This window comes from Paramisgurnus dabryanus, chromosome 21 (genome assembly GCF_030506205.2).
Source record: "Paramisgurnus dabryanus chromosome 21, PD_genome_1.1, whole genome shotgun sequence".
Classification (NCBI taxonomy): Eukaryota; Metazoa; Chordata; class Actinopteri; order Cypriniformes; family Cobitidae; genus Paramisgurnus; species Paramisgurnus dabryanus.
The window spans coordinates 7,734,935-7,760,997 of NC_133357.1; the positions used below are offsets into that span (position 1 = coordinate 7,734,935).

General features: G+C 35.5%; 2 protein-coding genes and 1 pseudogene across 3 annotated transcripts; all 3 read left to right on the forward strand.

Moving 5' to 3' along the window:
• On the forward strand, positions 1-8,013 carry LOC135750334 (cytochrome P450 2B4-like). 2 transcript variants are annotated; one of them, XM_065269134.2, is made up of 9 exons: positions 1-243; positions 2,512-2,677; positions 3,191-3,343; positions 5,132-5,292; positions 5,680-5,853; positions 6,057-6,201; positions 6,682-6,866; positions 6,988-7,129; positions 7,215-8,013. In XM_065269134.2, exons 1-9 carry the CDS (start codon positions 49-51, stop codon positions 7,403-7,405), a joined length of 1,512 nt encoding a protein of 503 aa, XP_065125206.1. In that variant the 5' UTR covers positions 1-48; the 3' UTR covers positions 7,406-8,013. The 2 variants fall into 2 exon arrangements, with proteins under 2 accessions (XP_065125206.1, XP_065125207.1); XM_065269135.2 differs by having other exon boundaries at positions 4-243; positions 6,060-6,201.
• A 5,371-nt stretch (positions 8,014-13,384) lies between these two features.
• Positions 13,385-18,121, forward strand: LOC135750336 (cytochrome P450 2B4-like; annotated as a pseudogene).
• A 2,124-nt stretch (positions 18,122-20,245) lies between these two features.
• On the forward strand, positions 20,246-25,043 carry LOC135750335 (cytochrome P450 2C28-like). Its single transcript, XM_065269136.1, has 9 exons — positions 20,246-20,472; positions 20,618-20,777; positions 20,989-21,138; positions 21,326-21,486; positions 22,458-22,631; positions 22,729-22,870; positions 23,051-23,238; positions 23,392-23,533; positions 23,616-25,043. The coding sequence occupies exons 1-9, from the start codon at positions 20,293-20,295 to the stop codon at positions 23,804-23,806; spliced, it is 1,488 nt and encodes a 495-aa protein (XP_065125208.1). The 5' UTR covers positions 20,246-20,292; the 3' UTR covers positions 23,807-25,043.
• The last annotated feature ends 1,020 nt before the right edge of the window (positions 25,044-26,063 follow it).

Sequence of the window (26,063 nt, forward strand, 5' to 3'; positions counted from 1 at the left end):
AAACCAGCAGTCTGAGGATTGTTTTTGTCCCACAGAAAATCTGGAACAATGTGGACGGCTGTGAGCAATTTAGATGCATGTACCGTAGGCCTTGCTCTGCTTCTAGGCTTGATCTCTTTAGTTCTGTATGAAATATTTCGTATGAATTTCTCCAGAACCCAAAATCCACCTGGGCCAACACCTCTGCCTTTTGTGGGAAACGTCCAAGGTTTTGGGAAGAATCCAATGAAGTCTTTTAAAATGGTGAGTATTTGCTGTTGTAATAATATTTAATTGCATCTGTTTTCATGTACAATATTGTGAAAAGCAGTGATGGGAGTAACGCGGTACTGTAATTCCACTAAGCTACTTTTAACAGTAACAAAGTATTTTTTTAAATCAAGTAACAATTACAATTACTGAAATTTAAATGAGTTCGTTACTGGCGTTACTCTATTTTGTAAAAAAAATAACACTTTCAGACAAGACATTTCTGATTTAATGTCGCAGGACTGTGGTGGGTGACACAATGAATCATTAACTTCTTACACCCTGAAGCTATTTTGGGGATTTCCCCCTGTATTTGGCCTACCCAATTTCAAAAGCTTCCCATACCCACATGCAGAGGTTTACATACAAAAGTTTGGTATCATTTTACAGGAAACCCTTTGAAATTACATAAAACACTGTTGAAAGTGCTAAACATGGTTGTATGTGATGTCAGGCCTCTAATAAACACAAAAATAAATAGGCGCTTTTTATGTTTTGTTTGATTCCAGCAATTGTCAGCTTACAGAGGAAAAAGGAATTTTTTCTCTATCATAATATATGCAAAAGTTATTTTACTCCAACTGATGGGAGGAATAATACGCTTATGGTGTACAATTTCTGCCAAAAAACATTTGAAGTGCTACCATAACCACATACAGTGGAATAAATGCAATTTCTTTATATCATTTTAAAGAAAACCCTTTGAAGTTACATAAAAAGCTGCTGTTTGTGACAAATATTGTTATTTATGTTGTTTTTCATATGATGAAACACCAAATTTTCCTTTTTATGTTGTAAACACTGTCTTTGATAGTGGATAACTCTGGTTCTGGGTGCTCTAGCAGACTGCAGACAGTTCTGGTTGTTACCAGCAGCAGACAGTAAACACCCAAAAAAAGAATGAACTCTTTAGCATGTCGCATTCAAAAGATATTCTTATTTTACTGAAGGGTGCGGAAATACATTTTTCATAAAAATATTAATTTTTTGTTTTGCACGTATAATAAAAAGCTAGGGATTAATTATGCAAACAACCAAAGAAAATGCTGTGAATGGACTCATTGTTTAGAGTAGGACCTAAAATAAAAGATGATGTATCATTTGTGGCTATATGTGCTATCTGAGGCAGTTCACACTCAAGTTTCATATATGTTTACAAAAGACCATTTTTTACCTTATTATTCATTCGATGATTGTTGGATATGTGTTGATAATAGAACAAAAATAACGCTGTAGCCTTATTCCTGAGAGTGAGAGCTTTCATTTGATATAAGACTTGCCCATGTTTGTCATTTTTGAAAAATATGAAATATGTGAATATTATATGATATCAAAAAATATTGGGGGGGTGATAGTGTAAATTAAGTGTAAATAACTTTCTTACAGTAAAAGATATGTCAAAGTGATGCATATCTGCAGAAAGTAGAGACTCTAAGCTTTCAAACAGTATCTCATATGTGTTACTGGGGTCCATGACGGAGCATTAAAGATTAAAAGAATCTTTTATATTAAGTCAAAATACGAAATTTTGGACCCGGGACAGGGTCCTCAGGGTTGAAGAGGTTAAACTTCATCATGACTGACAGTGCGTATAGAATGAACATGAAAAATCTAAATGGGACAACATTCTTTGTTTAAAAATTGTGCGCGAGTCATAATCCATCCGGTCTCATGTTTGTAAATTATCTTTGCCAAGCAATCCCAGTAGCTATGACATCAACTTGCATTTGTAGTCCACAAAAGTAATAAATCTGAGAATTATTAATATATTCATAGATGTTTACATCGGCTTTCATGGAAGAGAACGATCCGCGAATGTTGTTTCAAGTAAAATATTCACACTGCGCTGTACAACTGTTAAAACTCCATAGTATGTGTGAGTGAGCATTTAGTTTCAGGTTTGGTTTCACTCGCTCCGTATCCGACAAAACAATCCACTCGCTCTGTGTCCGTCCGACAAAACAATCCACGTACTCTGTTTTCTGATTAAATATATTCCTATGTATATTAAATATAGTACCCATAATTTGCGTCACCTTCGTTTCTGACTTTTTAAAATAAATATGGAATCAGAAAAATGACTATTTATTTTAGAAAATATGACACGTTGACACAATTGTCTACAAATTTTTAAAGAGACAGTACACAATGTTAACACACTATATAGGAACTGTAAGTAATTACTAATTTTCAGTTACTTGCTGAACACTGGTGAAAAGTGTACAAGCGAGATCATCTAACTCCATGATTTATGTTGAGCAGATGCCCAAGTATGGAGAGATGACCACTGTGTTTATAGGAAGGAAGCCAGCAATATTCTTAAATACAATCCAGATCACCAAGGAAGCCCTGGTCCAGAATGCTTCATCTTTTTCTGGAAGAGCACATATGCCGATTGTAGAATGGATAGCTGATGGAAAGTATGGTGGTGAGTAGCGGTTGTATGTATTTGACATCTGTGCCTGCTGTGATTTGGGTGTTATTGATGCTTAAAGAGATTCATTTGATCACGAAGCATAGCCAAGATACAGCAGACCATTGGGAAAACGCTCAAAAACGTGAACAAAGTTGCTTAGCAGGTTTAGTAACAATTAGTCAAAGCTTTACTCTTTAAGTATTTGTAAATGTAATTTGTTTGTAACATTGCAGTAATAATGCAATCTATAGTCTGCAAGGACTGTTAAACACAGTGTTTGAATTGAGGGGCGGCTGGGGTGGTCATCTAGGATCAATCAGATTCCGTATGTAACAATAAACCATGATGCTTTGAGTAACTTAATGAGAAGACCTATTCATCTTTAGAAGTTGCTCAATGAGGAAACACTTGCTGCGGTTTGGCATGGACCAGGTTATCAATAAAGCATAAACAATGATAGCAGTAATATAAAAAGGCATCCGTTTCAGTCATTTGTTTTCTTTACACCTAATGTTTTCGTTGTAGGTATAGTTTGGTCCCAGTTTGGTCACTCCTGGAGACAGCAGAGAAGATTTGCTCTCCACACACTCAGGAATTTTGGCCTGGGGAAGAAAACTATGGAGGAGCGTGTGTTAGAAGAAGGACAATGCCTGATTGCTGAAATGTGCAAAGCAAAAGGTTTCTGTGGGTTTCATTCTGTCTTGAATTCGTTCCTCACTTTTTAGGTGCTACACCAGGGGTGTCAAACTTATTTTAGGTCCATGGTAAATAACGTTACCATGTGAAGGCCGGATAACTTGTTCAAACCTTAAGGGGGTCGCACACCGTACGTGCAGCTCAGCGCCGCACGCAGCACTGTACTAGGAAAATTGAACACCTTGTTTTCTATGAGTATACACACACCGGCACGGGCAGGTGGTGCCTGTCCGCGGCGCCCAGCTTTGACTCAGGAAGTTGCTCAAATCCCTGTCGCGCCACTCACATAGTTTAACATTAAATAACATCATATTTGTCAGAAATCATTAACAATTAACAGTGGCTGCTAACGTATATTTTGCATTTTGAATTAGACGCTATCGGACTAAGCTTGCGCTAATTGATGTACACTTTCGGTTTCAATACTGGTTTCGAGTTGTCCTAGAGCTGCACGTCCGGTGTGCGACCCCCTTTAACACTCTAAAAGCAAACGGTTCTAAATAGCACTAAAAGTGGTTCTTGGCTCGTAATCATAGAGGAACCATTTTTAATGCTATATAGCACCACATATGGTTCTACATAGCACAATATGGTTCTACACAGGTACTTCATCGGTGCTATGTGGCACTTAAAATGGTTCCTCTATGATTATAGACCAAGTGGCCAAGAACCACTTTAAGTGCTATTTAGCCCCGTTTGTTTTATTTGCAGATAATTGCGAGTTTTATTTGCTGATAATTGTGTAAATGTTCACTAAATATACTAGAAGCAAGAAAACTAGAAAAACACAGCTCTGTAAAAAACCAATTTTATAAGTCCTCAGAAACATTAACATACTCATACTGTACAATAAAACATATGCACACAAATTTATAACTGCAAAAACCCACTGCATGTTATTGGGTTGAGAAACCTTCATTTAACTTCATGTATTTATGAACCTTAACAGAATTATACCCTATGCTCACACCTTATCCTCTCTGTATTGCCAAAAAATGTCAAAATTATTCATAAATGATTAACTTTTTTTGGAATATATTTGTAATGAGAACATGAAAATGTTAGATTTGTAAAGTATTACAGTACAGATTGAAGTCATAAAACACAGGCATTTTAAATCGCTCTACCTTACATTTCTTTGACCACCGGATCAACATTTTGGGGCAGTTACTATTCTCTATTTTAGAGGTTTGTGTGCGAGTCCTGATCAGCCATGACATTTAAAAGAAACCGTTTTTAAACTAGAACCCACTACTGTTCTTCATGTGTCGCCATCATCGCTTTACGCAGAAACTCATTCATGGCCGTCTCATACACGGTACGTGCCAACGCAAAGAGCCAGCCATGTTTCCGCATGTCTCCTATTTAAACTACACACACATAACTGCTACATCCTGCCTGAAAGCATTTTTAAAATACGTATTTTATAATAAATCATCATGCGGGCCGGATTGGACACCTTTGTGGGCCTTGTTCGGCCCGCAGGCCATATGTATGACACTTTTGTGCTACATGATGCCATAGAAGATCAATTTTTGGTCGAATGGTTCCATTAAGAACCTTTAACATATGAAGAACCTTTCTGTTTCAAAAAAGGTTTTCGTAGGGATAAAATGTTATAAAAAGGTATGAAAGAAATGTTTCTTCTAAGAACCTTGGACTGAATGGTTCTTTAGGGAACCAAAAATGATTCTACTATTGAGCATCTTTATTTTTAACATTGTCAACACCTCATTAGGTCACAATCAATTTTTTTTTTTTCTGGAACAGGAGCTGCATTTGACCCCCAACATATGATACAAAATGCAGTTTCCAACATGATTTGTTCCATTGTGTTTGGAGATCGCTTTGAATACAATAACAAAAACTTTGCATACCTTCTGAAAATCCTCAACGAAAACACGATGCTTGCAGGGTCCCTCACTGGACAGGTATGAACTGGTACCAAATGAAGAGCTTGGTTCCAAATGAGATAACTCAGTTTTTTACATTTTTCAAAAATCGTGTTTTTCCAATTAATATCAATCAAACTGCAGCTGTTTTTTTATTTAAACTTTATAACTAATAAAATACAGCTAAGTAGCTCAATAAAACACAATAAAACATGACAACATAATAATAAAATTGTTTTGACAAAAATGTGTTATCTCGTTTTGGAACCAAACTCTTCAAATGTAATGTAATGAATTGAGTACAAAGTAAAAACATTGGATTCAATCTAGTTGGGTTTTTTTTAGAAAAGATATTATGGTAGAATTGCAGATAGAGCGCAAGTGAAGTCTACTGTCTGACTGTTGTACATTTTGTTATCTTTTCAGATTTTTAACTTGTTTCCCTTCATCAAGCACTTCCCCGGGCCGCACCAGAAAATATACCAGAATGCTGATAAGTTAAAAGGTTTCATTATGGAAGCTGTTGAAGAACACAGAAAAACTCTAGACCCGGACAACCCACGGGACTATATCGATGCCTACCTGCTGGAGATGGAGAAAGTGAGACATCATCCATCGTAATAATACTCTAGTAACTGTAGTATTTGATGGTAAAGTTCAGTGCTCTTGAATTGCCATCTTTCTCATTCATACTTAGTCAAACAGACCTGACCAATTTATTGTCTTCAAGAATGCTTGTAAATATATGGACAACTAGATTATTTTTGACTAAGAAATTGACATGCATTTTATTTCCTTTGGAGCAGCAAAAGTCAGCCGAGGACTCCACGTTTCATGAGATGAATATGGTTATGAGTGTGAGTGATCTCTTCTTGGCTGGAACCGACACAACGGCGACCACTATCAGATGGGGTCTTATCTATCTGAGTCAAAACCCCGATGTACAAGGTAGAAAGTTTGGTGGATGAAAGACCTCTGGTCTTTATATCCCTGTCTCTGATTAATTATTTTTTATCCCCGGTGGGGAAAAACTAAATCCCCCCATGATTAATGGTCATCAAACGCCCTTATATTAAATTATCTTTATTTAAAGCCGTTTATAAGTAAAAACTCTGCCATGCAATAGTGCAAACAACAGTTCAATCACTTAGCACAGTTAGCACTATGAGGTTTTTTGTTGTTCTCAAAAAAGATCAGAATTTTTTGTGTTATTATTTTTAGACACTTAATGTTTGTCAAAACCCTTGACTTAGATGAAGATTAGATCGCATTTTATGAAAAAATTATTCAGAAAACAATGAAATTCCAAAAGGTTCACATACGTTTTCTTGCCACTGTACATTCTAATGAAGGCGAAGGATTTTAAAGCCAAATGATAGACATACTGGTTTTCCTACCCCAAATTCACATTGTTCTGTGTTTTACCAGAGCGATGTCATAAGGAGATTGTTCAGGTGTTGGGTTATGATCGTCTTCCCAGCATGGATGACCGTGACAAACTTCCATACACGTACGCCACTGTTCATGAGATTCAGCGTTGTGCAAGCATCGCACCACTTTTTGTTCACAAAACCACTGAGCCCTCAAAACTACGAGGATATGACATTCCCAAGGTAATAAACGCTCGGATAGAGGAATGGATGAGTGATTTATGCACTTTTCTTGGTTGAAAGCTGTCCCAAAGCTGGCATTAACCAAAATATAATGGTTTTAAAACAAACTTTGTCTTTCTAGGAAACTCAGATACTAGTAAACATTACAGCAATTTTAAGCGATAAAGAGCACTGGAAACATCCAGACACTTTTAATCCAGAGAATTTCTTAGATGATAATAAATGTTTCTGCAAACCGGAGTCTTTTCTGCCTTTCTCCTTGGGTAAGTGACTGATCTTTTTGTGACAGTGCAAATCACCAAGAGCCCCAACAGTATGGCTGATATTTTGTTTAATCTTCATCTTTAGGTCCAAGGGTTTGTCCTGGCGAGACCTTAGCAAAGACAGAGCTCTTCCTCTTTATCACTTGCCTTCTACAAAAGCTTCGTTTCTCATGGCCACCAGGTGCGGAGAGCCCAGAAATGGATGGGGGTTTTGGTTTGGTTCGCTCACCACAGCCGTTCAACATCATCTGCTGTAGCAGAGGAGCCAATGAGTGATCAACTACAGTATAATAAATACAAAACATCTTAAGAAAGGCTCCTAAAGTTCTCCTAGATGTTTTGAGATGGAAGAGATTTGAGTAATGTTGTTATACGTTGTTGAAGAAGTTGAACACTTCTTCTTAATAAAATTAGACTAGTTAAGATTACATTATGCTTTTAGCAGATGCTTTTATCCAAAGCGATTTGCAGTTCATTACAATGTATATATTTTATCAATGTGCCATTGAGCTATACAAGATCTCAGGGATGGATAAAAAGTGTTAGCAGATATTATTTGTTGAACTGTACATTTCATTTGATGTCATTGCCATCCTGTAATACCACTGTGAAGCATTTTTCTCTCATGATGTAATCTCAGGTTGGAGTACCTCAATCAAGCCTTTACAAGCATGTGTAAAACTGACTGATGCTGATTTCATACTATTATGCACATTATTATAAAGTCAGAAAATGTACACGCACACTATTAACCATTTTACTGTAATGCAAATCTTTTTTTATTTTTTTTTTACATATACTGAAACATATATGAATTATTTAAATATTTTAACATAAAACTAAACATTTAATAAAATTAAATACATTTGAGTGAATATACAGTATTTGAACTGCATGAATCTCATTTCACACCAAAATAGATTTTGTTTATAGATTTTGTCATTTTTTTTGCATGCACAATTTTGTCATGACAGTTCTGTGCTGGCCTACACATTGATTTATGGGGTGTAATCTTACACCCATTTGAATATTTTATTAATTTTATTTATTATGAAAGAATCTGGGTTCATAAATTACAATCTGCATGTAGAGTCCCATAACCCAGCATAGATTAATCTCATACAAAATAAAAGTATTTATTTGCATAACATATGAGTTTGTGCTGTGTGTAATTATTATGTATATATAAATGCACACACATTCATGAATGTATTTAAGAAACATTTATACATGTAAATATATATATTTTTAATATATTCTATGTTATATATAAATAAAAAAAATATATAAATAATAAAAAAAATCTTAAATGTATATATATGTATGTGTGTGTGTGTGTGTGTGTGTGTGTGTGTGTGTGTGTGTGTGTGTGTGTGCGTGTGTATGTGTGTGTGTTTAAATATACATAATATTTACACACAGCACAAACTCATATATTATGCAAAAAATTACTTTTATTTTGTATGAGATTAATCTAGATTAATATATGCCCAGCCCTAATTTTTTAATATATAGGCATTTTATAAGTAATTGTTAAAACGCTATGATGATTAATAAATATGTATCCTGAGTTGCCAAGTATTCTTTCTATATTTCACTAAAAACCAGCTTTAGTTCTTTACAGGTCTATACACATCTTGATATTTGTAACGTAATAAAATATATGATTTTTGCACAATTCCTGTGTTTCCATTATTCAAAATTTTTCAAACATGTTGAGGTATGAGATATCACCTGAGTCAAGTACTAAAAGATTCACATAAGTGTTCTGGTCCTCTTCTAAGTGTTCTGTTTGTAGACTGCAAAGCATTGTGGGATAGCCCCATAAACAGCAGCTACTGCACGGTTTTGATAGTGGGAAGGAGGATTGTTTGGACCCCGAGTCCCTGTAGCGTCACCACATCAGGCATGGATTGTAGGAGTTGCCGTACGGATGCGTGATCATTCAGCAGCTGTGGATTGAGGAGGAGAGGGCAGAAACTTCTGGCTTTACTCAGAGAGATCCCTTCAGAATGTCTGGACAAAAGATCCCGAAGGTCTTGCTTCAGTTTCAACAGGTCAAGATTTGCTGCTGAATAAGAAAGAGGGTTTATAACAGGGTGTAAAACAGTGTTTCCTTGAGTACCCCCTCCTAATGTTTAAGATTTAACACACCTGATTTAAGTCATCAGCTTGTAAGGGAAAAATGTTAACCATTCTGGTGGAAGGAGGCTGATAGGTTAATTCAAATGTTTTAACTAAGGAGGCATCTAAACATTTTTGGAAGGGGGTACTCAAGGACCAGAATTGAAAAGCAGTGGCATAGATTACTAAATTATTACCCAATTGTAAAAAAAAAACCTATACAAATTCAAATGCTTTTCTTTTCAAATAGTAGCTGTTTACCATTACTTTATTTCTGCTCTTATTCCAGTAGGATTTAATGGGGTTCTTTGGTTCCCATCTGCCTGATAACATCTTCCAATAGATCCCAACCCCTACGAAAATTAACCATGGATTTATTGTGGTAAAAGTGTAGTAACCATGTTTTTTGGTGTATTGATTACTATCAGCAAAACTATGGGTTTACTACACTAACCATGGTTTAACCATGGTTTTTGTAAACCATAGTTGTCAAAACCATATATTTTGTGATTACCATGGTTTTACTACAGTAACCATGTTTTTTGGTTTTAACTATAGTAAAACCATGGTTAATTTTCATGTTATAGAGACCATATAGCTTACATTAAACCCTATACAATTCTCATTAAATCCATTAGTGATGGTTTCTGTCTTTTCAGAAATATTCAATATGTCTTTATTATTTACTTACGTTTATCTGATGAGTATGGTAGTCCAACAGAGGTCACGGTACTGTACAGTTTCGGGTTACTCGCTCTTCCGGAAGCGTTTTGTGTCATTTTTAAGCGAGTATAACGTGAATCTTCTTCTCAGTGAAACTTCGCGAATTAAGGCAAAGCTTTAATGAACAGTTTGAGAACACACACACCGGAGTGAATCAACAGTTAAAAAAATAAACAAAGTGTGTGACGATAAGTTGTAATGCCAGAAGGGTGTGTAAAAACTTATCGAAACTTACAGCCCGTCGCCGAATTCAATTCATTTGATCAAATCCTGAATCATACGAGTCGACTCTGTGATTCATTGAAGCCTCCTCCTAGAAGTGTACACAATATTTCTGTTTTAACAGTTATTCATTTGGCTTTTACTTTTGTTTAAAAATGTAATGTTTTTTAGTGTTTGATCGCGTTTGTTTGAATTTGAGTTTTCACTCTTTAATTTCTTTATATCCCACAAGTATAAATCTTAGGACATGTCGTCGAAATGTATTAAACAATTTAGTTTCGTAAAGTACTGTTTATTAAATTGCAATTCCATTATAAAATATTTAAGATTTTCACAAGTATGTGTTTTTGATTTGCGGTTCAATCGATTATTTAAAAAAAGAATCGAGGCATTAGAACAGGGGTCCCCAACTGGCGGACCCCGGTCCGAATCCGGACCGCGAGATGCGTCCATCCGGACCGCAAAGACTTTTAACACAATAAAATACATAAATAGCAAACGCTATTTAACGTTATTATAAAATCTTATTTATATCAGGCACATATATGGTCAGCCCAGTAGCGCTATATGGGTCCTACATCAACACAGGTTTCGATTGCGGAGCCAGCGCGAACATTCACAGACAGGTGTGCAGGGAAGAAAGCAGAGAGCCTCATCTTGCTTGCGAGTCTGTTGCGGTTGTCAAAAGTGGGGACATTAAACACCATTACGAAACTAAACAAAGACACTTTGAAGAAACTTACCCTCAGCAGTCCGAGGTAAGGGTGCGAAAAATAAATGAACTAAAAGCCCAGTATGAGCGACCCACACTCACTCATTGCCAAACAACGAGCTATGCGTCATCGAGCCATCTATGAGTGTTCACTGAAAATACAGTGGATTTAAGGAAAGCATAACAAGCCCTTTACAGATGGGAAAATAGTAAAGGAGTGCGTGGATGCTGCATTTTTGGCTCAACGTATAGTTGCGAGTCAGCATTCTCAACAGTTAACATTATCAAAAGTAAAAACATGTCAAGAATGATCAATGAGCATAGTTTTTTTAACTAGGACTTTTTATTCTTTCGTCTTTTGAACTTATTTACATTTTTATAGACTTGAAGGAACAGTACAAATTAAGAGAGAAATGTTTTCCTGCACTTTTTCAGTTTTCCAAAACTGGCAGTTTACTTTTACCTGTTTGTGTTTATGAATGATATTGATGATGATCTTTTACCAGTGCAACTTGAAGCAGCTAAGCAGAACTTAGTTAAGTACAGACAATAAATGAGAATGAATGTAACATGTGATATGATTTGATTAAGCCAGAGAGGTTTGTATTCATTGATTGTGATTGTAATTCTCAGTTTAGCAGAAAAGTGCATGTTAGTTTTCCTATAAAGTTGTTATGTGGAAATGAATGTGTGTTTTGCAGATTTAGAGATGAATGCATTTTGCACTGTTCCCTTCATATTTTTGTCAGACATTGTTACTGGATAAATTTAGATATTTTGTACCAAGCAACTGAAAGGACAGAGCAGCTTTAAAATGAAATCCATTTTGTGAAGGATTATTTATGCTTATACATATGAAGAAACATTATTCAATATGCTTGATAACACTATATTTTGTTCAATAAAACAAATTACACTAATTTCTTTAGTCTGGCGAAAGCGGTCGATTTATGTTTTTACATCCGGACCTCGGCTGGTGCGGAGGGTTCATTTACTGGACCTCCACCAATTTTAGTTGAAGACCCCTGCATTAGAAGATTCGCTCGCCAGTCCCTCCAGCTTTCGTTTTCGCTTTCGTCACATTCAAAAACAGCCCTTACGAAAATTAACCATGGTTTCACCATGAAAAACCCATTAATGCTGCACATTTTTCTGGCCTATAAATATATGCTAAATACAATTTGTAGAAAGTAATGCTAAACTGAATATATTATTTAATTTGAAATATATTTAGTTTTAACCTTCATGTATTTTTAAAATGTATTTCAAGGGCAAACAAAGACATTTTTAAATTTGCATCCCATGGAAAAAAATTTTTTGCCAAAAAATATTTGAAATATATGCTAAATACAAGTTAATTTTATAAAGTACATTTTTGAAGTTTAAAAATATATTTAATTTGAACCTTTTTAAAATTGTTATGTTTACAGGTAACAAAGTTTTTCTTCAAATGTGACCTGAATATATTTCCTTAATACATATTTTCTAATGCTTTAAAATTGATTTATTTTTAATATAAACAAAATATACAAAATATCTGTGAAAAATATATTTCAGCAAATATATTTTTGGCCATTTTTGTTTATTTCCTGTATGGGGTACTACACATAACTAGTTATTTTGTGGTTACCATGGTTTTACTACAGTAACCAAGTTTTTTTATTATTATTATTATTATTATTATTAAACCGCGGTTATTTTCTTAAGGGAAGTGTCCTATAACTCATTTCGCTCTCTTTTAACCCCCAGTCTCAAAAATTACACAATAAATTACTAAATTAAAACATACATTAACATTTCTGCCCTTTTATTCCCAGTGTTTTACTTTTTTATAAATTCCTTTCTATTAGTTTTTGGTCTCATGTCATCAACATTCTCATGTACATAGAGTTGTTAATTCGTTTAGCATGATAAAACAACCACCTCATACATTACATCCAGTCAGGCACGTGCAAGTTAGAGTTCCTCCCACTGCAACAAAACTCTTTTTTATATTGCATAAAGTTGCATAAGGTAGTATCACTGTTATTATTTACTTGTGACATAATTTGACTTTTACCTTTAATAAAGATGGGATTAGAATTTGTTCATTACTGCTGGGTGTTATGAAGTTTAGGGAGGTGAGATCGAGTCATTCAGATTTTTGTGGCATGTTTTTATCTATGTAGTATTCAGTACCTTTCTTATCTTTTAATTATTTCCTCAGGGAAAGAATGAAGAAAAACAGGACAAGGGGGTGTTTTCCTGAACCTAGAAGTGTCTGCAGTGTCCTAAACATCTTTATGTTCATAGGTCATCATGTTTATACATTGCAATTATTTTTAATTTGATAGGTGATGTATTGTAAGCTGCTCATAGATTCATACCTCATAACATTAATGCTAGGAAAGAGTTAACACAACAGGTTTTACTTCCTTTCTGTTATTGTCTCCACCCACATCTTCAGGAGCTTTAAAAGGTAAGCACAGAGGTCATGTAGTGTTTGTAGTCAATCTGTTGTAATGTAACCGGGATGGCTGCAATGATTTTCGACCTCAACTCTGTGAGCCTGGCTTTGGTTCTGGGTTTGATCTTTCTGGTTCTGTTTGAGGTGATGAGGATTCATTTCAGCAGAGCCCAAACTCCACCTGGACCCACACCTTTCCCTTTTGTGGGAACTGTGCCACATTTTATAAAAAACCCAATGGGATCTGTCAGATCAGTGAGTTTTTAGTGTCTTATTCGTACTCTTTCTTCTTCTCCTACTAACTCCTTTCTGAAACTGTGAAGATGTTTCATTTTACAACAGATATGTCTAAAAGTAGGTTTATGAACACACATATGAGTGTGAATTCTTTATTTTTTACTCTTCTCTGATCAGAACAGTCAGTTTGGAGAATTGTCAAGTGTGTACCTGGGACGAAAACCATCAATAGTCTTAAATACACTCCAGATCACCAAGGAAGCCCTGGTCCAAGAAGGTTCATCTTTTTCGGGAAGACCACCTTTACCTCTTGTAGAATGGATAACTAATGGACTCGGTCAGTAAAACTTGGATGTTTTGTACATGTAGATATCATACTGTCATGTAAGATCTTTATTAAATGCAGTTAATCTATGACACATGTTATGAGCTAGATGTTTATCAGCCGCAGATGCTTTTGTTCTTATAAGGACGGTGAGTGGGTCCCCATATACTTTTATTGTATGGAAAGGAACATTATGAACATCTACACCACAGCAGCTGAAAATTTCTGTCTTTCTCAGGTATAATAATGACGAATGGTCACTCGTGGAGACAGCAGAGAAGGTTTGCTCTCCACACGCTCAGAAACTTCGGTCTGGGAAAGAAATCTGTTGAAGAGCGTGTGTTAGATGAAGGCCATTACCTGGTTACTGAGATGCTCAAAGATGAAGGTTTGAGATGTTCCTCCTCTATTCAGATTCATTCCTTAGTGTCTGGGTGTAAACATTTGATTTAAAAGTCATACAGCATCTAAAAGATTCTTCTTTGTATGGTGTATAACAGTAAACTTAATATTTAAAATACACTTTGTTAGCTCACTCATGTGTCCTATTTAAATCATATACTGATATATTTTGTCTTTACTGAAGGAACAGCATTTGACCCACAGCATGCCGTACAGAATGCAGTTTCAAATATTATCTGTTCCATCGTGTTTGGAGATCGCTTTGAATACGATAACAAACGCTTCGCATACCTTCTGAAAATCCTCAATGAGAACTTTATTCTGTCAGGGTCAGCAATAGGACAGGTAACTTTAAATCATTGGGCTGTAGACTGTGACATCATCTTAATTTATAGTCCTGAATTTGGTAACACTTTACAATTAGGTTGTATTTGTAAACATTATGCATTAGCAAGCATGAATTAACAATGAACAATACTTCTACCACATTTATTATTATTACTTTGTTTATTTATGTTACACTTACTAATACATTTTAAAAATCAAAAGTTGTAAAAGGGCTGTTAAAGTGCACCTATTATAACCATTTTATCAATGATGAAGTGGATTAACATTTAAAATTGGCTAATGTCCAGTGAACTAATATAAACAAAGATGCTGAAAACTATATTGCTCATTGTTAATTTATGTATTTAACAATGTTAACCAATACTGAACAACCTTATTGTAAAGTGTTACGCAGAATTCAAGTGGTCCTAAAAATTAGAAAATTGTGATTTTCAGAAAATATATAAATGTTAGTCATTAGAAATAAAATGCTTGTTTCATTAATGGCTCTATTGATTATTTCTTTAGTATGTTTGAGGGAGAAATACCAGTAAATTAAATTATCCAAAGTCATTTCTGTCATATCTGAAATGGGCAAACACTGAGCATCAATCTCTGTTTTAGATATTCAGCTTGGTTCCTTTTATCAAACACTTTCCTGGACCTCACCAGAAGATCATACAGAACGCCACTGAGTTACTGGATTTCATTCGCAAGGAAGTTAAAGAACACAGACAAACTTTGGATCCTGAAAACCCACGAGACTTCATTGATGCCTACATGCTAGAGATAGAAAAAGTGAGAGATTTGACTTTAAACAACAGAAAACTTCCTGCATTGTTGAGGTATATCTAAGCAAACCAAAACATTTTTACCTTTAGCAAAAGTCACACGAGGACTCAACGTTTCATGAGGAGAACATGGTGATGTCAGCAGCCGATCTCTTCTTGGCTGGAACCGACACGCTGGCGACCACCATGAGATGGGGACTTATCTTCTTGATGGACGACCAAGATGTACAAGGTGATTAATGGCCTATAAAAATTCAAAATTTGAGGTATAAAATCCAGGATATAATCTACACCAGACTCATTAAAGGAAGCAACATGTGAGGTTTTCATAAAACAGAAGATCTGTTTAGATGTTCGGTGTCTGACTACCTAAACATGATGGTCATGATCTTTGTCAATCTAGCTCATGTAATATGTTTTATTATAGAGCGATGTCATAAGGAGATTGTTCAGGTGTTGGGTTATGATCGTCTGCCCAGCATGGATGACCGTGACAAACTTCCTTACACATACGCCACTGTTCATGAGATTCAGCGCTGTGCCAACATTGTTCCTCTTGGTGTAGTTCATGCAACCACACAGCCAACCAAACTAAGAGGATATGACATTCCCAAGGTAATGAATAAATTTTTCATACTTACCTGTGTTGGACTGATAATTTGTAGGCTAAAATGTGTCCTGGACTTTGTGAGATTCCTTCAGAGATCTTTAGCACATATTCATATCAACTCTCTTTTATAGGGAACTATGATCATGACAAACTTAACAGCAATCTTCACTGATAAGGAGCATTGGAAATATCCGGACATTTCTACAAACCTGAGGCGTTCATCCCATTCTTAATGGGTGAGTTGTTTAATCACTTGTGGTTATGAAGAGTCAACAGATTTGACTACTTAAACTGATATTTACCGTGTGTTTATGTTAATCATTCAGGTCCGAGAGTTTGTCTCGGTGAGACCCTTGCAAGGACGGAGCTTTTTCTTTACTTTGTGTCTCTACTACAGCGGATTCATTTCTCCTGGCCACTGATCTCACAGCATCCAGACATGGATGGTATCATGGGTGTGGTGAGACACCCTCACCCCTTCAAAACCATCTGCCGTAGCCGAGATGCCAAAGATTGACTTTCAGTGACCCGACCCAACACGCCAACAGACCGCTGAAGAACACTGAAGTCTATCTGCATCCACATTCAGCATTTCAGATGGTGCTCAGAATCTACAGATACATCTTGTCAAAGATCCTCAGGGTTGTTGAAGGCTACAACAAAGATAAAGTTTTTCCAGTGCAGTCATATTTATAAAGTCTAAATTATTATTTTTTTCTTTCTCTTATTTTATTCCTTTCATCTTTACCTTACTGCGCTGAGTAGATTTAGGGTTGTAGGACTGGTTATGTTACTAGATCATGTGACTCATATTTTACATAAGCACATGTTCATCCTCCAGATGAATGCACTGAAAGGCCAGACACTGTAGCCTTCAGTTATGATGAATCTTCCCTAAGATGCCAGAGTTTTGTTAATCATGCAGGTGTTATTTTCAACTGGCCACTTTTAGAGAGTTTTAGAGAGTATTGTTCAGGCCCGCTGAACAAATAAACCACAATGAATATGATGGGTAATGATGTACATTGCATGAAACACTGAAGTGTGTGTTTTACAAATATGGTTAGACGAAAATGTTTCAGCAACTGTGCAAAGTGGATAAAAAAGTTTAGTAAATGTCTTGAAGAGATGGGATTTAATTGCTTAGTGGTGCCATGATCAAAATGATCAAATAATATAAGGACTGCAGGTACAAAAAAGTCACAGTACGTCCACAGCAGTTGTTTATTAAGTGTGCTTGCAAAAGCACACTTATTGTTCTTCATAAGTTTTCGGTAACACTTTATATTACGACGCGCAATGTACCGCGTAATTAAACCGAATTTACAGCGTACCTATTTGTAACAACAAATACCTCTACAGTATGTACTTGTAGGTAAAAGGGAACAATATTTTAAGGATGGGGTAATAAGGGGGTAAGAATATATGGAAAATTATAATTGATTTATTCTCTAAGTATTTCATAACTACAGGGTACCTAACCTATTGTTATATTAAGTGGTATGTATGACTTACGTCTATGGGTAATATGGCCTATTAATTTTTTTGTTATAGTTTTGTTTCATATTTGCTACTTACCTGATGAAAGTGTATTGTATACAGTTGTTACATTCCCCATGTCTACGAGCCACGTCGGCAAATAAAATATAACAGCACATCACTTTTATTTCGGTATAGACTGTAATGTATAATAGCAAAAGTGCAGCTGCTTTAATTTGATCATCTGTGTTTTAAGGCAAGTACAACAAAAATAATAGCAACTTGTACCTCTTTGATCTGTATATGTATACAGGAGTTACCAGGTAACTCTTATTTTTGCGGGCTGTAAATTAAAGTGGTGCTTATTCCCCGCTTGTTCTGTGTATGTACCAGGTAACTTTTACCTTTGCGGGCTGTAAATTAAAGTGGTGCTTGTTACCCCCATGTACTGTGTATTTACCGGGTAACTCTTATATTTGCGGCCTGTAAATTAAAGTGGTTATATGTACCAGGTAACTCTTACCTTTGCGGGCTGTAAATTAAAGTGGCGCTTGTTACCCCCATGTACTGTGTATTTACCGGGTAACTATTATATTTGCGTGCTGTAAATTAAAGTGGTGCTTGTTACCCCCTTGTTCTGTTTATTTACCAGGTAACTCTCATATTTGCGGGATGAAACTAAAATGGTGCTTTGTTCACCTCTTGTTATAAATGTTATAGGGTAAAAAATACCAAAAACATACAGAATATTGTTATTTTTATTTTTAAAAATCTTATTTTAAAACCTCTTATCAACACTATAATTAAGCCAACACTTAATTTTTATTAACACAAAACTTTTATTTCAAAATAAAAACTCATAACAATTATTTAGTGTTTTTTGCAGCTTGGCTTCCTCTGTTGGTGTTCTTGTTATGTTGAGTTGATGTCGTCTCACAAATGCTGTTCTGCATTACATATAAAAAACATAAATGAAAGCCTTCAGTAATTGTTTCTTCACCGTGCCTTGACAGAAACTGAGTTTTCTGAGCCAGTTATTAACTATAGGCTAACTTATGTGCTAGCTAACCTGCTGCTTAGCTGTCATCTTTCTTGAAAACACATTGTTTGAAATGCGTTAGTCATGTATTAACAAAATCAGTCACCTTATCCAGCATGCGGTTCCCTTTCGAGAAACTCGACCGTCTTTACCGGCAAAAAGACTGCTTCAGATCAGTCACGCCTAGGGGTTCCCCAAAGCGTTGCTATGGCGATAGGCATAACCAGGGTAACCAGGGTTACCTACGTAACCCGAGACGTTTTACCCCATGAAAAAAACATGAATGGTGCACAAAAATACATTTCTCTGGCCAAAAAATATATTATAAATATATGCTAAATACAATTTGTAGAAAGTACTGCTAAGTTGAATATATTATTTAATTTAAAATATATTTAGTTTTAACCTTCATGTATTTTTAAAATGTATTTCAAGGATAAAAAGAAACATTTGTAATTTTGCATCCCAAAAACAATTATCAAAAAATATTTGAAATATATGCTAAATACAAGTTAATTTTATACATTTTATAATGTAAATTTTTGAAGTTAAAAATATATTTAATTTGAACCTTTTTAAAATTGTTATGTTTGCAGGTAACATAAAGTTTTTCTTCAAATGCCACATGAATATATTTCCTTAATATATATTTTCTAATGCTTTAAAATCTGTGAAAAATATATTTTTTGGCCATATTCGTATATTTCCTGTATGGGGTACTACACTAACCATATGGTTTTTGAAAACCATGGTTGTCAAAACCATGGTTATTTTGTGATTACCATGGTTTTACTACAGTAACCATGTTTTTTTATTATTATTATTATTATTATTATTATTATTATTATTAAACCACGGTTATTTTCTTAAGGGAAGTTTCCTATAACTCATTTCACTCTCTTTTAACCCTCAGCCTCAAAAATTACACAGTAAATAACTAAATTAAACATGAGTTAACATTTCTGCTCTTTAATTCCCAGTGTTTTACTTTTTTTAATAAATTCCTTTCTATTAGTTTTTGGTGTCATGTCATCAACATTCTCAATACATTCTCATGTACATAGAGTTGTTAATTCGTTTAGCATGATAAAACTGTACGACCCATTAACAAGCACCTTATACATTACATCCAGTCAGGCACGTGCAAGTTAGAGTTCCTCCCACTGCAACAAAACTCTTTTTTATATTGCATGAAGTTGCATAAGGTAGTATCGCTGTTATTATTTACTTGTTGTGACATAATTTGACTTCATCTTTTACCTTTAATGAAGATGGGATTAGAATTTGTTCATTACTACTGGGTGTTCTGAAGTTTAGGGTGGTGAGATCGAGTCATCCAGATTTCTGTGGCATGCTTTCATCTCTTTAGTATTCAGTACTCAAAACCTTTCTTAACTTTTAATTATTTCCTCAGGTAAAGAATGAAGAAAAACGGGACAAGGGGGTGTTTTCCTGAACCTAGAAGTGCCTGCAGTGTCCTAAACATCTTTATGTTCATAGGTCATCATGTTTATACATTGCAATTATTCATGTTTTAATTTGATGGGTGATGTATTGTAAGCTGCTCATAGATTCATACCTCATAACAATAATGCTAGGAAAGAGTTAACACAACAGGGTGAGTTTTTACTTCCTCTATGTCATTGTCTCCACCCTCTTTTTCTGAAGCAAAACACAGAGGTGGTGTTGTGTTTGTGTTCAGTCTGTTGTAAGAGGGACCGCTGCAATGATTTTCGACCTCAACTCTGTGAGCCTGGCTTTAGTTCTGGGTTTGATCTTTCTGGTTCTCTTTGAGGTGATGAGGATTCATTTCAGCAGAGCCCGAACTCCACCTGGACCCACACCTTTCCCTTTTGTGGGAACAATACCATATTTTATAAAAGACCCAATGGGATCTATCAGATCAGTGAGTTTTTACAGTCTTAGTCATATTCTTTCTTTTCTTACTAACCCTCTTCTGAAATTGTGAAGATGTTTAATTTTACAACAGATATGTGTAAAGGTAGGTTTAGTTATTGTGACGTCTTAATTTTTTACTCTTCTGTGATCAGCTCAATCAGTTTGGAGAATTGTCAAGTGTGTACCTGGGACGAAAACCATCAATAGTCTTAAATACACTCCAAATCACCAAGGAAGCCCTGGTCCAAGAAGGTTCATCTTATTCAGGAAGACCATCTTTACCTCTTATTGAATTGATAACTAATGGACTCGGTCAGTAAAACTTGGATGGTTTGTACATGTAGATATCATACTGTAAGATCTTTATTAAATGCAGTTAATCTATGACACATGTTATGAGATGTTTATCAGCCGCAGATGCTTTTGTCCTCATAAGGACGTTGAGTGGGTCCCCATATTTCATTGAGAGGAACATCATAAACATCTACACCACAGATGGTTCAAGTTTTTCTGTCTTTCTCAGGTATAATAATGACGAATGGTCACTTGTGGAAACAGCAAAGAAGGTTTGCTCTCCACACGCTCAGAAACTTCGGCCTAGGAAAGAAATCTGTTGAAGAGCGTGTGTTAGATGAAGGCCATTACCTGGTTACTGAGATGCTCAAAGATGAAGGTTTGAGATGTTCCTCCTCTATTCAGATTCATTCCTTAATGTCTGGTTGTAAACATTTGATTTAAAAGTCATACAGCAGAATCTTCTTTGTATGGTTTATGAGAATAAACATTTTGTTAGCTCACTCATATCTGTGTCCTATTAAAATCACATACTTTTTTATCTTCATATTTTGTCTTTATTTAAGGAAAGGCATTTAACCCAGAGCATGCCTTACAGAATGCAGTTTCAAATATAATCTGTTCCATCGTGTTTGGAGATCGCTTTGAATACGATAACAAACGCTTTGCATACCTTCTGAAAATCCTCAATGAGAACTTTATTCTGTCAGGGTCAGCAATAGGACAGGTAACTTTAAATCATTGGGCTGTAGACTGTGACATCATATTAATTTAAATATTTTATTTTACAGTTTTGTATTCCTGAATTTGGTAACACTTTACAATTAGGTTGTATTTGTAAACATTAGTTAATGCATTTGCTAACATAAACTAACTATTTATTTTTATTAGTTTGTTAATTTCAACATTTACTAATACATTTTTACAATCAAAAGTTATAACTGTTAAAGGGCACATATTATGACCATGTTAACAAGATGTGATACAAGTCTCAGATGTGTCCCGAATGTGCCGGTAAAGTTTCAAATACCCTCAGATTGCCCCTATCTGTTTTCATGTGTGTACCTTTAAATGCAAATTAGCTACTGATCCTCGAACTCGTACCAAAACAGCTGTCAGTTAAAATAGGTCTAATTTCATGGAGAGGCGCAAAGAAAATAGTGGTCAGTGTATAACTTGTGGAGGGCAGAAACTACGGAAAAACAGGAATGTCAAGTCAGCGGCCATGGGCGGGGCTTTAGCAGTGTGACATCACATTGGTAAGAGAATCAAAACGGCATGTCTAATGAGACTGCTTTGATTTAATGGGGATTACAAAAGAAGTAGTGGGCGGATTTTTTTTCATTGTAGGTTGGTTGTGTTCACACTTTGCAAAAGTGGATTAACATTTAACATTAGCTAATCCCCAGTGAACTAACATAAACAAAGATGATGAAAACTATATTGCTTGTTGTTAGTTCATGTATTTAACGTGTAAACAAATACTGAACAACCTTATTGTAAAGTGTTACGCAGAATTCCAGTGGTCCTGAAAAATATATAAATGTTAGTCATTAGAAATAAAATGCTTGTGGCTACAATTTTGTTTTATAAATAGCTCTATTGATTATTTGAGGAAGAAATACTTTGTAAATTATCCAAAGTAATTTCTGTAATACCTGAAAATGGCCAAACACTGAGCATCAATCTCTGTTTTAGATATTCAACTTGGTTCCTTTCATCAAACACTTCCCTGGACCTCACCAGAAGATCCTTCAGAACGCCAATGAGTTAGTGAATTTCATTTGCAAGGAGGTTAAAGGACACAGACAAACTTTGGATCCAGAAAACCCACGAGACTTCATTGATGCCTACCTGTTAGAGATTGAGAAAGTGAGAGATACTCAAATTCTACTGTACCTGTCATGAAACTTTTACTTCAAACAACAGAACATTTCCTGCAAAGCAAACCAATTTTTTTTAACTTTAGCAAAAGTCGCACGAGGACTCAACATTTCATGAGGAGAACATGGTGATGTCAGCAGCCGATCTCTTCTTGGCTGGAACTGACACTACGGCGACCACCATCAGATGGGGACTCATCTTCTTGATGGACAACCCAGATGTACAAGGTGATAATGGTCCATAAAAAACAAAAAATCCAGGTTATAATCTACACCAGACTCATTAAAGGAAGCAAAGTGAGGTTTTCATAAAACAGAAGATCGGTGATGTTCGGTGTCTGGCTGTACCTGCAGTTTTACTTATCAGATTTTCTGTCAATCTAGCTCATGTAATATGTTTTATTATAGAGCGATGTCATAAGGAGATTGTTCAGGTGTTGGGTTATGATCGTCTGCCCAGCATGGATGACCGTGACAAACTTCCATACACATACGCCACTGTTCATGAGATTCAGCGCTGTGCCAACATTGTTCCTCTCGGTGTATTTCATTTAACCACACAGCCAACCAAACTAAGAGGATATGACATTCCCAAGGTAATAAATGAATTTTCTGTAGCTAGTAACTGTGATGGACTGAAAGTTTGTGTTAAAAGAACAGTCACTCCTTTTGGGCTAAAATGTGATCTGGACTTTGTGAGATTCCTCCAGAGATTTTAAGCACATATTCAGATCCACTCTCTTTTATAGGGAACTATAATCATGACAAACTTAACAGCAATCCTTACTGATAAGGAGCATTGGAAATATCCGGACACTTTCAATCCAGAGAATTTCTTAGATGAGAACGGACGTTTCTGCAAACCTGAGGCGTTCATACCATTCTTAATCGGTGAGTTGATCACTTGTGATTCTGAAGAGTTGACTTGACTACTTAAACTGATATTTACTGTGTGTTTATGTTAATCATTCAGGTCCGAGGGTTTGTCTCGGTGAGACCCTTGCAAGGACGGAGCTTTTTCTTTACATTGTGTCTCTACTACAGCGGATTCATTTCTCCTGGCCACCGAACTCACAGCATCCAGACATGGATGGTATCATGGCTGTGGTGAGATACCCTCACCCCTTCAAAACCATCTGCCATAGCCGAGATGCCAAAGACTGACCATCAGTGACCCGACCCAACACGCCAACAGACTGCTGAAGAACACTGAAGTCTACATCCACATTCAGCATTTTAGATAGTGCTCAGAATCTACAGATGTATCTTGTCAAAGATCCTCAGGATTGTTGAAGGCTCACAACAAAAATTACATTTTTCCAGTGCAGTCATATTTATAATGTCTAAATTATAACTTTTTCCTTCTTTTATTTTATTTCCTTTTAACAATTAAGAATAAAAAATTGCACCGATCCACTGCTGTACGGCGCTGAGTAGAGTAGAACTCATATTACACACCTGTGTGTTAAACAGTTGTAGGACTGGTTATGTTACTACGCCATGTGACTCATATTATTACATAAGCTTGTTCATCGTCCGGATTAACGTGTTTATGCTGTAGTACAGCTGGTATATAATAAACTTTAAGTTTATTTATGAAGAGACACTGTAAAACAATTTAACCTCAGGATTAACCCAAATTTGATCCTCAGGTTGAACTGGTTACAGACATAAAACTCTTTGTGCTCCTAATCTTTTCATCACAAAAGCTTTTGCACTGTTAGCCTTTAGGCTCACATGGGTATCTGCTGAAATATATGATGTAATGTGTATATATATTATGTGGTTCTAAGATTGTAATTTTATATTCATGTTTAGTATTGTTTTAAAGGTCATGATGCAATGAGTAAAAATTTCTAATTTCTATAAGTTTAAGATAAGATGGATCAAGGTTTTAGAACTTAGGATAGAAGATGCATTTCTTGTAGAGGTGGGGTTTTGCCAGGATACTTCTGGCTAGTTTGACCAGGTGTTCTTTAAGGTCACTTGGCACAGGTCAAACTGGATCTTGACCAGGTGTTCTTTAGTATCACTTGGTACACGTCAAACTGGATTTTTGGAGTTTTACGATGTCTTTGTCTCAAGCTGTGTATAAAAGGTGGCTTGGCAAAATATTCTGGGAGGCATTCTGTTCAGAAGCTCCCACACTATGTGTGTATTAAAACATCATGGAAGAAATCTTTAACAAGAATCTTCCTCCACCATTTTAGGTGTATTATATCCACAATGGAAGTACTCTGTAGCCAGAGTGTCTATTGCCAGGCATGACTTTGTAACTTTTGCAACTGTTGATCATTTTAATTAATTGGAATTGAATCATATTCTGTATGATATTCTTTAAATGACGTTTGAAGCTGGAACCTGCCTGGTATAATAAATTGTTACATTTGATTCATCTAAATTCTTCAGAACTTGTATTGATTTATTTTAATTCTTTCAGAAATTATTATTTCCAGTAGATAAGAAAGAATGTGGTATTACCGCGAGATTATTCTGTCAGGATATGATCACACTAGGGTTTTGATGGAGCATGGGGCACATTCATCAAAACTCTCAGATTTATGTCTATCACATGCCTTAGCAAGTTGCATGATCGTGACTAAAGTAACAATTTTTATAATCGGAGCAAGCATGGGGCGGCCAGACGTAAAAGTATTAGTTAACCCGGCAACCTCTGACTAAGATCAGACTGGCAATTTTGTGTCCGTGAGATATACGCAACGGCAGGCATATATCCTGTGCGATATCTGGTCCCTAATGAACGAATAACTAAGATTATGGGAATTTATAAATAATCAAATATCTAAATTATGATCAACAGATAATTGGAATAATGCACTAAATTCTTACTATATTAAATTGGAGTCAGATTATAATTTAAACACAGAGGTCAAAGAAATTAAATTAATCCTCATATGGAATTATTCTATTAGACACGAAAGAACACGAGATCCCTTCTCCCACGCCATTGGGTGGCTCCTTCAATGCACAAAAAGGCCTGACACTGTAGCCTTCAGTTATGATGAATCTTCCCTACTGTGTTATTTATTCTGTTTAACAAATTTTGGTTCGTTTTGAAATGTTGCCACATGAAAGCAATCGAACTGAAAAAAATCCAACATTGTAACAATTAAATTACTGTTTTACAAGACTGATTCTGAATTGACTCTTTTTTTGGGAATATTAACAGAGTTGAAGATTGAACATTTATTAATACTGAGCTATTAGGAATATTTAGGTCAGTTTAATCATAAACATTATAAATATCCCTTGTGTAATTAATTTATCATTATATAACTGTATGACCCATGAACAAAGCTCATCATGAGTTACACCCACTCAGTCATGTGCAAGTTATGATTTCCTCCCATTGCAACAAAATTGAGCTATTGCATGAGGTTGCATAAAGTATTGCTGTTAT

Coding starts and splice junctions, on each gene's coding strand:
- LOC135750334 (XM_065269134.2), top strand. CDS start 49: ATGTGGACGGCTGTGAGCAATTTAGATGCATGTACCGTAGGCCTTGCT. Junction 5,854..6,056: donor ACCTGCTGGAGATGGAGAAA/GTGAGACATCAT, acceptor TTTCCTTTGGAG/CAGCAAAAGTCAGCCGAGGA. Junction 6,867..6,987: donor GAGGATATGACATTCCCAAG/GTAATAAACGCT, acceptor TTGTCTTTCTAG/GAAACTCAGATACTAGTAAA.
- LOC135750335 (XM_065269136.1), top strand. CDS start 20,293: ATGATTTTCGACCTCAACTCTGTGAGCCTGGCTTTAGTTCTGGGTTTG. Junction 20,778..20,988: donor ATTGATAACTAATGGACTCG/GTCAGTAAAACT, acceptor TGTCTTTCTCAG/GTATAATAATGACGAATGGT. Junction 23,239..23,391: donor GAGGATATGACATTCCCAAG/GTAATAAATGAA, acceptor TCTCTTTTATAG/GGAACTATAATCATGACAAA.